This window comes from Psammomys obesus, unplaced genomic scaffold (genome assembly GCF_907164565.1).
Source record: "Psammomys obesus unplaced genomic scaffold, mPsaObe1.curated_primary_1811, whole genome shotgun sequence".
Classification (NCBI taxonomy): domain Eukaryota; kingdom Metazoa; phylum Chordata; class Mammalia; order Rodentia; family Muridae; genus Psammomys; species Psammomys obesus.
In genome coordinates, this window is record NW_026596039.1 from 19581361 (window position 1) to 19594732 (window position 13372).

At 51.0% G+C, this 13372-nt stretch overlaps 1 protein-coding gene across 1 annotated transcript; it reads left to right on the forward strand.

Annotated features, from left to right (window-relative positions):
* The first annotated feature begins 2440 nt into the window (after positions 1 to 2440).
* Stoml1 (stomatin like 1) lies at positions 2441 to 11385 on the forward strand. The gene is made up of 7 exons (XM_055622299.1): positions 2441 to 2655; positions 4012 to 4118; positions 5655 to 5804; positions 6039 to 6242; positions 9254 to 9458; positions 9866 to 10078; positions 10505 to 11385. The coding sequence occupies exons 1-7, from the start codon at positions 2523 to 2525 to the stop codon at positions 10696 to 10698; spliced, it is 1206 nt and encodes a 401-aa protein (XP_055478274.1). The 5' UTR covers positions 2441 to 2522; the 3' UTR covers positions 10699 to 11385.
* The last annotated feature ends 1987 nt before the right edge of the window (positions 11386 to 13372 follow it).

Genomic DNA, 13372 nt, shown 5'->3' on the forward strand with positions numbered 1-13372 from the left:
CTGAGGAGCCTGAGCTGTCCAGAGGGGAGGTGCCCGCGGAGGGCCCGCCTCCCGAGAGGAAGTGAGACAGGGCTGGGCGGGTCTAGGGGCGGAGTTCTGAAGTCAACCTTCGGGAGTTAGGCGAAGAGAAATGATGGGGAGCTGGGGAGCCACTTCGGGTGGAGCCGGAGAGGTTAGCCAAACAAGCAAATAAACGAGCCCGGCGGAGTGGCAAGGTTCTGTAGCAGAAAGATCGCTAGTTTGACCGCTCTATGAAGATCCTGCCTCGCAAACAGCGTGCACACCCGGAGAGATGCAGAACTGACCGCCTGACAGAAGCATGTCCCTGTTCCAGATCTGTCTGTGAGCTGTGACTCACCTCACAGCTTTGTATCTCCCCAGTTAAAGAGCCAGGTTCAGAAATAAAGCCCTCTTCGAGCGAGCTTCCAAACGGAGACTCCGACCCAGTATCGGGATGGGTCTACCCGGGAAGGCATCCCTCAGCTGAGAATGGAACATGCTGTAGGAGGGTCCCCGGGGACTCAGGGTTGCGGAGACGCTTCAAAGAGAGACGAGCACGTGGAAAGGAGTGGAGGTCTAAAACAGGACAGCCTGTTTGGAAAGCAGTCAGGGCCGTTTTCAGATTTGAGGTGGGGCTCCTGAAAAATAATACTGGAGAAGAAGACATTTCTGTTTCTTTAAAGAAATCTCTTTCCAGGAAGACCCATCCCAATACTGGGTTGCAGTGTCCACTTCGGGTGGCTTGGAAGCTCTCTCAAAAAGGGCGCTATTTCTGTACCCGCGCCTTGAAAGTGTGCCGTACTTCCAAGCTCACCAGTATCCCTTGGCCTTTAAAATGAGGCCATCAAACTAACAACAACCAAGTGCGGTGGGCGGTTGTGTCTATCATATTTTGTTAAGAATGTGTTTGTGCAATATTTGTGTTTTCTTTCCTTAATTTCTGTATCATGTGATGTAACATCAATTAAGAGCATATCAGTGGTTATCACATTTGAGATACTAAAAAAATATCCCTCAAGAGAAGTCACCTATTCTAAATTTATGTTTGCGGTTGTATGAGGGATAGTTATATCTTACCAGGTGTAATTATGATATGGTTGGCTATACGATGTGCTTGCAATTGTATGTGGGATAGTTATGTTTACAGTCCTATGCCTTGCTTACTGTTTTCATTTGGAAATTAATCATGACATAAAGAAATGTGTGTCAAGTTGATAAGGGGGAGTCTTATGATGGCGGATTCTTGGTTGTCAGCTTGACTACATCTGGAGTTAGCTAAGACACCAGCCATTCCTGGTACCAACTTGTCTTAGGGCTTTTCTTGCTGTGAGTAAACACCATGGCCAAAAACCAAGTTGTGAAGGAAAGGGTTTATTTTGCCTACACTTCCACACTGTAGTCCATTAACGAGGGACGCCAGGACAGGACCTCAGATAGGGAAGGAACCTGTAGGAAGGAGCTGCTGCAAAGGCCATTGAGGGCTGCTGCTTACTGGCTTGCTCCCCACGGCTTGCTCAGACTACTTATAGAACCCAGGACCACCAGCCCAGGGGTGGAACCACCCACATCAATCTCAACTTTATAGAGGCATTTTCTCAATTGGAGTTTCTTCCTCTCAGACGACTCTAGCCTGTGTCAAGGTGACATAAAATTAGCCAGCATAGCAGTCACGGGCAGGGGTCTGGGGAGGCAAGATTGGGAAAGCCTCACTCTTTGCTTGCTTTGTAAAATGCCCTCCTGCCAGCCTCCCCAGCATCCTATTGGAGTACATTTGCTACCTTTATGTAGGCTTTCTAAGGCCATGGAAGACAAGTAACCTGGAGTATAAGGAGTCTGATATAATGCTGTGATCATCCTGTAATGCCACACCCATTACCGCCTCCGACACCGACACCACCGCTGCCACCGCCGCGGTCTCTGCCTCCACCACTGCTACCACATCCTACCATGCTTCCTGAGGTGTCTGCACGTTGAATTTCACTTTTATACCAAAGTTCAGGCCCTCTGACTTCACCTTGTCCACAGTGACTTGGATCTGCCATCATTAAGCAAGTAAGTACATCACTCTCTATGACAGGCTCTGTTTTCTGGGCCGTGTTCAAACAAGACCAACTTGCTGACCATGCCAGAAGAAAGTCTAAATCTGGATAAAGCACATCTCTCAGTATGTTGAGTTTGGAGGAGTGGAGAAATGGCTCCTGTAATACTCCTTTAAAGTCAAATTTCTCTCCTCTTTTCCTAAGGCCAAGTAAGAGACCAGGAAGGAGGTGGTCAGGACCTCCTTGAGATTACACCCAAGGACACATTCCAAAACGGTGTGACCGCAGTTCTGTCCTCCTAGCGCAAGAGGTGCTGTGGGGAGACGGGTATGGACGCAGGCTGATTCCTGCTCCTGCGCAGCCTCTGTTCCTGGCGGCGCAAGTGAAGCCGGAAGCAGCGGAGGACGAGGCGGGGCGGAGCTGCGGCAAGCTGGGCAGTGCTGGTGTCTGGTGGAGGCTCGGGGCGTGTCCCGGTCGGAAGGCATGCTTGGCCGGTCCGGCTACCGGGCACTGCCCTTAGGGGATTTTGATCGTTTCCAGCAGTCGAGCTTCGGCTTTCTGGGTTCGCAAAAGGGCTGCTTGTCCCCAGAGCCGGGCGGCGTGGGGCCGGGGGCCGGTGAGTGGCTCCCCAGTTCGGCGGACCGGAGAGGGGCTGGCCAGTACCCCCAGACCTGTACTGTCTGCTCCTAGGAGGAGGGAGCATAAAGGGGATAGGATATGGGATGGGTGTCAAATAAGGCGTCTAGGTGGTACTACCGATTTGTCCTCACTAGGGCCACCAGCTGCAGCATTGGAACCAGCGCAGCCCCATCTTCCCGAACTTCAGCCCGCCACGTTACTATTTTTAGGATAACCCATCATGCATAGAAGAAAACAGGGTCCCAGGCAGAGCAAGCCACGAGCAACCTAAAGGCACCTGCAGAGAAATGGAAAAAGAGCCCCCTAGGGTAGCAGCGCGGGGACTAGCGTCTCCTGAGGACTGGTGCAGACGCACAGAACAGAAAGGCAGACCTGCAAACTGCGCAGCTTGTTTGCTTTGGCTTTCTAAAGCCTTCCGTGGCTCCTTTGGCTCACATTTCTCAGCCTGACCTTGGAGCGGTCGGGCCCTCTGTGGTTCCCCTGTATTGACACTACGTTGAAAGCTTTGGCATCGATGAATGAATCCCTCATATTCTGGCCCCTGTATTTAGGATTGCCTCTGACCAAGGTTTAGGATACCTTTTCTGAAGAGATCAGGAGTTAATTTGGGACTTAGAGAGCCCTTCAGGCAGGGGTCTCCTGAAAGATACAACAGACACACCCTTGTCATCTTCTTGTCTAGGACTGGGGAGGAGAGCAGAGAGCAAGATCACCCCAAATACAAGGGCTATTTGCTCAACACCCATTCTCGATCCTTGGTTCTTCAGGGGTCAAAATCCTTGGTTTTAGCCTCATCTTCCCAGCTTTTCCCTCCCGATGTCTTGAATTGAAATCCGCATAATTTTTTTTTTAGAGTATTAAAAGTGGGAATGAGGACTCAGCTAGAAAAGGGCTCTTCAGTCCCACTGCGACTCTTACTGACGAGCAATTAGCTTGATCCTTGTTAGCTGAGGCGTTCTCTCCATAAGGACCCTGAAGGCACACTTGTGGGGCTGTTGGTAGAATGTGTTAGTACCGCGTTGGTTCCACCCGGCATGAGTGCTCGGCTCCAGGTTTGGGTGGGCAGAACACATTGGACCAGGAGCTGTTGATTCGTGCTACATCCAGCAAAGTGGGCAGGGCATGGATGGTGTCCTCTGATTCAGGATATCCAGGATCGAAAAGCCTCGTGTCGGGTGCTGTACGGGTGGTTGTGATGGAGGCCCCTAGCTACCTGTGGGGAACCTCTGAAGGTATACACGTGGCCCACTGCACCTGTGGTCCGCTGACCTTGGAGTCATCCTGCCAGGCCCACACGGTGTTCTGTGGTTGCTTCTGCCTCTTTTGTTCCCAGATGCGCCGGAGAGCTGGCCCTCCTGTCTCTGCCATGGCCTCATCAGTTTCCTGGGGTTCTTGGTGCTGCTCCTGACCTTCCCCATTTCCGGCTGGTTTGCTCTGAAGGTAAGCTGGCTGGATGCTGTGGGGAGGTGGGATCCCCCATATTTGGCCCCTGGACTCCAAATATTGTTACACCTCTATGAAATAGGCCTTTTTTTTTTTTTTTTTTTTTTTTGATGGCTCCGCTTGACGTGCCTGTGAAGAGGGGTTACCTCCGTCCCTCAGCCACATCTTTGGGGGCATCTTGATTGCTGGATTAGTGTAGGAGAGCTCAGCCCCTGGGTACAGCCCCTCCACAGCTGGGCCTGAGCTAGCTGAGCAAGCATCGGTGGTGGGGGAAGGAGAGTAATCATCATTTCTCTATGGTCTCTACTTTATTTCTGCCCCCAGTTTCTTGCTTGAGTTCCTGTCTTAGCTTCCTTCAGTAAGTTAGCTTCCTTCTGTAACCTGGATGCCAAATAAACTCTTTCCTCCCCAAGTTTCTTTTGAGCACAGTGTTTCTCACAGCAACAGGAGAAACTAGGACAGTTCCCATCCTTCAGATGAGTAAACTGAAGCCCAGACATAATCAAAATCATCTTGGGAGCCAGTAAGGAACAGAAATAAGTTTTCTGAGTCCCAGAATCTGGACCTATACCTTTGCCAAGTCATCCTCCCTTTGGCTCAGGTCCAGTTGAAAGAAAAGGAGCCAGCATACTCAGCAAGAAATGAATAAGGAACTCGTGTCATTTCTCTTAAGGGGCGGTGCTTATAGGGAAGGATGAGAGATACAGTTGTAATCAAGCAGCAGGCCTGACCACTGCTTCAAGGGAAGCCCAGGCAAGCCTTCCCTTTTGCATGACCTCTGTTTTGTGGTCTAGAAAGGAGCACTGAGATGAACCCAGACCCTGCTTCTATAGTTCCACTGAAAGGAAAGCCCTGTGACCATGCATATGTGGCTTGGCCTCTCTAGGCCTTTAGTTCTCAATTTAGTCTTCATGACCTTTTGAGGGGCTCCAGGGATCTGAAGCTGATGAAGCCATTTTCTCCGGGCACTCGTTAGAGTGGCTGGCCTTTTCCTCAACTCACCCAAGAGCAAACAGTTCTCTGGAATGAGTCATGACTAGCTTCAGGCCATAGAGTTGAAATCTCTGGATCAAGTACTTGTGACTAAGACATGGCCTGCCACTGAGCGCTGTGTTCAGATCATGCCCCTTTCACTGAGGGGCTATGTGATCGTGCTGAGCCTGCCTCTGGGCTCAGTGTCTCCAAGCCCTTGTTCACTCATCTAAACGCAGCTGAGTGTGTTAGTATTTTGTCACGGTGGCAAAGAGTTAAAAGGGCAGGCTTAGTTTGGCTCTCAGCATCAGAAGTGTCAGCCCTTGGTTGTCAGCCCTTGGTGTGTTTGGGCTGAGCAGCACAATGGTGGGTGTATACCACAGGCAGGCCTTCACCTCACGGCAAAGAAAAAGGAAAGCAGGAAGTGGCTCATACATCATACACACCAAAGGATATTTGACTGGTAGGGTGAAGTGGGGAGAGCAGAGAGGGACCTGGCAAATGACATTGGCTAGCCTACGCAAACCACTTCTAAACCGTTTCATTTGTTGTCATGACCAGATCGTGCCCACCTATGAGAGGATGGTTGTATTTCGACTGGGCCGGATCCGTACCCCCCAGGGGCCTGGCATGGTTCTTCTCCTGCCCTTCATTGACTCCTTCCAGAGGGTGGATCTGAGGACCCGAGCCTTCAATGTTCCTCCTTGCAAGGTGAGGGGCATTTCTGCTGCCCTGCACAGAAGGAATGGGGCGTGCGTATGATGAATTGTGGGAATACCTCTGCTTTCACTCCCACACCTGACTCCACCTACTTGGAGATACCGCTTTGCCTTTGAGGAGCAAGCTGCCAGACAGGTGGGGCAAGCTGTATAGTCTCAGTAGGTATGACCTCCCAGTAACCTTTGGCCTTTTATATGTTATCTCTATCATGGCCTTCTGAAACAGTTGGCCTCTAAGGATGGGGCTGTGCTATCTGTGGGAGCTGACGTCCAGTTCCGCATCTGGGATCCAGTGTTATCCGTGATGGCTGTGAAGGACCTCAACACAGCCACTCGCATGACAGCCCACAATGCCATGACCAAGGCTCTGCTCAGGAGGCCACTGCAAGAGATCCAGATGGAGAAGCTCAAGATCGGGGACCAGCTCCTAGTAGGTACCATCTTACAACATGTGGCTCAGGGTCTGGCAGCAGGGCCTGGCTTTCTCTGCTGGGTCTTGGCTCACTATGTCTCAACACTAGGAGAATCTGGGTGAGACCCAAAGTTGAGGATCAGAAGGTGGCTCAGAGCATACACATCCTGAACACATATGTTCTGAAAAGAAGAAGTGCTCTAGGGGAAATTTTTGGGCCCTGCTTATGATTACTACGGTGTTACCCCTCACTGCTGCTGTGATCACAGCCCTGGGCCTGGAGCCCTCTGTAGTTTCCATTCTGGTGGGTGGGAGGAACAGGGCCCTCTGGATGTCCCAGGTGCTTGAGATTCCTGCACAAGCATTTCTGTTGGCTTTTTTTTTTTTTTTTTTTTTTTTTTTTTTTTTTTTTTTTTCTTGTTTGGAGCAGAACAGAGACATGGGGGCACTGAGTCTTTTTCTGGCTTTTGTTCTACATGTATGAAAAGTTAGCTACACTAAATTTACCTTCTTTCCTGTCTGCTACATGTGCCAGTGGCATGTCCCTCCCATACCCAGCTTGTGCTTCCTGTCCTGTTTGGCCTGACGTTTATCCACCTTCATCAAGCACCCCCCCCCCACACACACACACTCTGGAGTAGGGTCGAGCCACAACAGTGGTCCTTGTGGCACAGTGGTTGTTTTGTTGTTTGGGGCAATGCCAGTTGGGGATGGAACCCAGGGCTATGAGCATGCAGGATAAGCATTCTGCCACTGAGCCCACTGGCCCCAGGCCCAGCCTTTTCTGGCTTACAGACTCCTCTTACCTGCCCAATAGTATCTCTGCTTCCCATTTTTATTGTGAGAGGGCCAGTATTTGTTGTTTTAATGGGGGAGGGGGACCAAGGCTCAGAAATTATTCTACTTGGTTCTTAGAACCATTCACGGTTAAGGGCAGTGCTGGACCAGAGCCAGACCATCTGCACCTACCCATAACCCAGTGTTCAGCTAACACAACTCATGGAATACATTGCTAGCAGATTTTCTTCATACAAGCACATCCCATTGTAATTCATCTCTAGGAGGATAAAATTGATCTTAAGCAAAGTATGAGAAGAACAGTTAGGGGAAAGTCCATATAGGATGTAAAAGTCATTAGGAACCATTACCCAGACTGACTTAGCTCCTGGTGCATTTGAGCTGAAAGGAACTATCAGGACCTATGTTATTGTCTCTCAAGCCCTGGCTAGAGAAGTGTACGCTTCCTACTCCCCTTTCCCATCCGTAAGGGCTGTAGACTCCCCTCTCACCTTTTCCTTAGCCTGCCATTGTAGTAGTCCTCCTGACCCCAAAATCCCTGAATAACAACTCATGAGACTCATTAAATAGTAAACAAATACCTAGGCTCTTGTGTGACTAGCTCATAACTTCAAATAACCCGTTATACTAATCTACATTCTGCAACATGGCTGGTTACCTGGGCTCAGGTACCGTGTGTCTATCATCCTCACAGGGAAGAGCCTCCAGGAGGGGAGCAGTAAGCACATAGTTACACAACTTGCAGGCTGAATCTTCCTGCACCTGCCTCTATCCCAGAATTCTTTCTGCCACGCAGGTGTTTCATCTCCTATTTCCTGCCCATAGGCCATCAGATTTATTATTGACAGGGTCTACATCCATACAATATACAAGATATTCCTGCTTCCCCAGTTGCATTCTGGCCAACAGCTTTTTGGCCCTCCACTGCTCTTCTGCAACTTCCTCAGCCCTTGCTCTCTGCCCCACCCTGCCTCTTCACAGAGAGACTCCACACAGAAGCTTCATACCCTCTGCTTCCCTCCTGGAGGCTCTTCCCTGTGCTGGCTGGGCCCTGGCTGGTCCTACTCTCTCCCAGAGATCTCAGCGATCCCAGGGATTCTTTTTACCTTCTCATTCAAGCTCTCACTCCTTCCCCCTAACTTCCAGAAGGTTCTGTCCCTCTCCCTCCATTCTTAGCCTGGGTTTTTCTCAGACTTATGAGATAGCTCTGCCTGTCACCAGTGACCTCCCTCTGGTCTGATGAGTGGGTGTTTCTCAGCCCTTTCCTTACTTCATCTCGTGGCAACATTCTTCTACTTCGGATCTCTCTGGCCCGCACACAGCCCCCAAGGTGCTTGGTCTCCTGCCCTACAATGCCCGGGTTTCTGTCATTGGCCTTCTCATTTTAGGCACATACCCCACACAGACCCTACACTCCCCGGGAGGATTCACTCCAGGACCCCCAGCAATACTGCTCTAGTCTGATGCCTGTGCACCCCACTCCTCTTTATCCTTTGGAGACTTCCTAAACCATCCTTACTAAACTGACAGTATTAAAATAGCTGTTATCCCGCCCCTCTCCATACCTGTGTGTCCTCTGCAGGTGCAAGCCATCATGATCTGCCCAAGAAACCATGCCAGGAGCCTGCCTTCCTCCACCCCTGTGCCATCTATGTTCATTGTATATCCTGTCTCCCTCTCCTGTGACTTTTTCAAAAGTTTACAAGGCAGGCTTCCTTGCTGCATCTGTCTCGCCACGCCATGCCGTGCTCCTCTGCTAGCTGCCCAGCCCCTGTAGTCTCTTGCGATTCAGTATGAAACCATTCTTCTACTCCCAATCCTCTCCTGCACAGTGTCCACGAAGCTAGGAGGATCTTTCTCTAAAAAGGGAGTCTGCTCAGTTGGCCAACTCCATGTCTACAAACTCTCTGGGATTCCTTGCTGTCTCAGAACAAATCCAACTGAGCAAAAAGAAGCTCCCTGGAACCCACAGTCTCACCAGGGCCCCAATCCATACTTGAGAATCTAAGTGGCGCTCTCTAGAGTCTACTCTCTGGGGTTTGCTGAGAAGGTTTCCTCTGCCTAGAGTCCCCACTTCCCTCTCCGGCTTAGCTCTAAGCTGGCCAAGCTGTTGGTGCTTTTCTGATATGTCTAGGAGACCTCCGTGTCCATGTGTGGCTATAGCGAGCTGCCTAGAGAAGGTGTTCAGGGAACCCTTATGAAATGACTCCCTTTCCCCTCTCTGCCCTCAGCTGGAGATCAATGACGTGACCAGAGCCTGGGGCCTGGAGGTGGATCGAGTAGAGCTAGCCGTGGAGGCTGTGCTTCAGCCGCCCCAAGACAGCGCAGCTGTGTCCGGCCCAGAAAGCACCCTCCAGCAGCTGGCACTCCACCTGCTGGGGGGAAGCACGAACACAGCAAACACAGCGGTAGGAGGTGTTCCATCCCCGGGGCCAGGTAAGGAGTGTGGCATGCTCACCAGCTCATCGCACAACAGGCTTCTTCTGGTTGTTTCAGCTGAGCTGATTCAGCCTACCCCATTTCTAGAGCCGACCATGGAGTTGAGGCCTCATGGAGAAAAGCCCAAGTGTGCAAGTATGGCCCTAGGTAGCTAGCCTCTGTGAGAAGAAGCTACAGTCCTGCTAAAGTAGCTGGAAGAAGGGTTGTGTGTTCAGGCCAGAGTAGCTTAGACTTACCCTTTGAGGTGTTTGCTGGGAGGCCAAAGGCAGCTTCTCGGGAGAGGAAGCCACTGCACAGAGCATGAAGGGCTCTAAGAAGAAACTTCACGAAGGGATGGAGTGCTCCTGACCTTTGCAAAACCCTGACCTGTCCTCTGCCTCCCCCTCCACCCTGTTGGCCACCAGTGGACACCTTGGAAATGATAAGTGAAGTGGAGCCACCTGCCTCTCATGCTGTGACTGAGCCCAGCCCGAAGCAGCCATTGGCCGAGGGGCTCCTTACTGCCCTGCAACCCTTCCTGTCAGAGGCACTGGTCAGCCAGGTGGGGGCCTGCTATCAGTTCAATGTCATCCTACCCAATGGCACGCAGAGTACCTACTTCCTGGACCTTACTACAGGTACGGCTGTCCTCCCTGCTCTCCCTTCCCACTCAGGTTGCTTGTGCCCTTCCCTGTGGTCCCTTAAAGGCTGTCCTCTGCTCCTGACAGCTGTTTGGAATGATGAACCCATAATGACAACCTGGGCTTTGGGCTCCCTGGGATCAGCAGGACAGCTCAGCCAGATAACCAGGAACCCTCATACATAGCCATAGCAGGCCTATCGCAGGCCAGGCGCTGCACTGAGCACTCCTGTCTGCTTGTCACTACTTTAGAACCTGCCCCAACCCCACCGTGTGTGCACGTGTTGTGGGGGGAGTTAATCTAGACCACACCCACAGCCCTAGAACCTGAACTAACCAGTGCTTGCTACTGTGAGTGGGGATGTGCTACCCTCCCCTCCTCATCTGGCATCCTCCTACTGATACTGATGCTACCTTCCAACAGGACAAGGCAGAGTGGGACATGGAGTGCCTGATGGCATCCCGGACGTGGTGGTGGAGATGGCTGAGGCAGACCTACAGGCCTTGTTGTGCAGGGAACTCCGGCCCTTGGGGGCCTACATGAGCGGCCGGCTAAAGGTGAAGGGTGACCTAGCCGTGGTCATGAAGCTGGAGGCTGTCCTCAAGGCCTTGAAGTAGCAGTATCTGTTGTCCATCCATCACCTAACCCTGAACCTGGTGCCCAGCCAGAGAAGCCTCGGGATAGGAGGTGGTGTTGGTTCAGGCCATGGAAAACTGAGGCCTGAAGATGTTTCAGGCCCAAGCAGGAGCCCGGGAGGCCAGGAGACATCTGCGACTGGTCATGGTGCGGTCAGGTGTCCTGTACTTTTGCCTGTGGTAGTTCTCTAGACAGGCCTTTGCTCATTCAATCCCCAACAAAGTGCCTAGTCCTGAGCTCACTACACAGTGAAGACAGACAGAGCCTGGCCTGCCCTACCCAGCTGATAACCTAACTGGAGAGAAGCGCAGAAGCGGCCTGCATGGCACCCATGTGAAGGACCAAAGCACGTGGATTATGGCTCTGAGATCCAGGAAGATCAGAGGGAAAGGAAGGGAAGGGAGTGCAGCCCCCAAGAAGGTTACTGCAGTGGATACAGGTGGACCCACCTTCCTATTGGCAGGCCAGATAGGCTAGGAGGGGAGGGTATGGGACAGAGCATTTTGCTTTTCCTGTGTGCCTGCACCTGAAGACGTGGCCTCGTCTACCAGCTCCAGCCTGCATGTTTGAGGAGCTGGGCTCAGGGCAGCATGAGGGAGAGCCCTACTGTCTGTGCTTACTAGAGACTTGGAGCCTCTGTCAAATAAATGTGGCGTTTATGATGTGGAGTGGAGAAGTGCAGCTGGCTATGAGGTATAGTGGGCCAGGGAGGGCCCTATGCCTAGCCAAGGGCCAAGGCTGGAGACTGACACAGGCTTTCAGAGCACCTGAAGCAATTCTTCCTGGGTGTCTTAAGCCCCGGAAGTCAGGGTGAGGTAGCTGTGGGTTGTTCTCTTGTTTCTTTTTATATTTGGGGAAACTGATTCCCCGGGGAAGTAAGGCCTAACTGCAAACACTAACTTCCTGAAGAGTGTGATGAGCGGCTCCTGATGTGTTCAGGAGTGGAGTCAGAGCCGCTGTGAGCAGCCCTATTGCTGTACTCAGATACGGTTGCTTCTGTGGATGATGAGAGAGACCCAGCTGAAGGCCTGGCTCTGGGCTCAGCTGGTTTCTGCTCCACTAGTAGAGCCCCAACTCAAGGCTAAGAAGTGAATCTTACATCCTGAGAGGTTTGTAGAGGAAAAAAAAACAAACGAACCAGCAAACCCACATCCTTCAGCTTGCCTTATGCTTTCCCCTGGGCCCTTTTACTGGTACCAGGCCTACAGTGTGTCCCTCTGTCCTTTCTAGTGCCAGATACTGTCTTGTATTATTGTATGTCGTTCCTCTGGCCTGGGCACTTCTCCCAGGGCCAGCACAGGCCCCACAGACAGTAGAGAGTCTCTTGAGGATATGGCCTTGTCTCTGTTCTCCTGGAGAGTTCTCTTGGACGCTCTAAAGCTTTCCCACTGGGGCTGTGTTCTAAAGCATTCTCCCACTGGCTGCCCAGTGGCCCCTAGAGCTTTCCCTCCTGCCTGAGCTCTCTTTCAGCTCTTACAGAACCATTCCTTTTTCTTTTCTTTTTACAGAATGCAGCTATCGTTACTATATTTTTTAAACAACTAGAATTTATTTTTTAACAAAATAAAATATATTAAGGTAAAATGAAAACCATCAAACCTAAGTTGGACAAGCCAAACCAGCAGAAAAATAAAAGAACCCCAAAAGAAATACAAGAATCAGAGACCCACTTGTTTATACATTCAGAGGTCCTAGAAAAGAACTAAATGAAAGTTATGGTATATTTTCAGAGGCCCTAGTGTAGAACTGTGCAGGCCCTATGCTAGCTGCTTTAGTCTCTGTGAGTTCATGCAAGCTTTGCTCTTCTGGTGTCCTTTTTCCCCTCTGTCTCCCCCTCTTCTTCCTCTTCCTCTTCCATGGTATTCCCTCCCCTGAGGGGAGGATTTGGTGGAGACATCCCATTTAGAGCTGTGTATTCCAAGGTCTTACTCTCCGTGTAATACCTGGCTGTGGGTCTTGTCCTTGCTTTTACCCTAAGTCTCTGGGCTATCTAGACTCCGGTTCTTGGTCACCCAAGCAGTATCAGCTATGGGTTCCATCTCGTGGAGTGGACATTAAGTCAATCAGACATGGTTGGTTACTCCCACAGGGTAAACATGCCCGAGCGTATTTCACAGGTGGGGCAGATTGTAGGTCAATGGTCTTGTGGTTGGTTTGTTACCTTTTCATGTCATAGACATTAGAACTTGAATGTTCTATGTAGACCCCAGCTGCGTAGGCCTCTCCATGTTTAACAAGAACTGTGGTTCTTTTCTGCAGCAATAGGGCCTTGCTGTCAGTTTGTGGAGAGAAACCTATTGTCTTGGCAACATCCTGGGTTGTTTGGGCATTTCCATGTGTCTTGGGGTTTCATTGCTTCCAAGAGACACCATGTCCATGGCAACTCTTATAAAGGAAAACATTTACTTGGGCTAGTTTACAGTGTCAGAGGTTTAGTCCATTACCATCATGGCAGGAAACATGGCAGCATATAGGCTAACACACGCAGTGCTGGAGACAGAGCTGAGAGTTCTACATCTTGATCCCCAGGCAGCAGAAAGAGACTGCCACACTGGACCTAGCTTGAGCGTATAAGACCTTAAAGCCCACACCTCCTACTAGTGCCACTTCCTATGGCCAAGCAGTCAAACACATGACTCTGTGGGGACCATTCCT

Excerpts from the sequence above, each read along its gene's own strand:
- Stoml1 (XM_055622299.1), top strand. The coding sequence starts at position 2,523 with ATGCTTGGCCGGTCCGGCTACCGGGCACTGCCCTTAGGGGATTTTGAT. Across the intron at positions 4,119-5,654 it reads CCGGCTGGTTTGCTCTGAAG|ATCGTGCCCACCTATGAGAG; the intron begins GTAAGCTGGCTG and ends TGTCATGACCAG. Across the intron at positions 10,079-10,504 it reads CTTCCTGGACCTTACTACAG|GACAAGGCAGAGTGGGACAT; the intron begins GTACGGCTGTCC and ends ACCTTCCAACAG.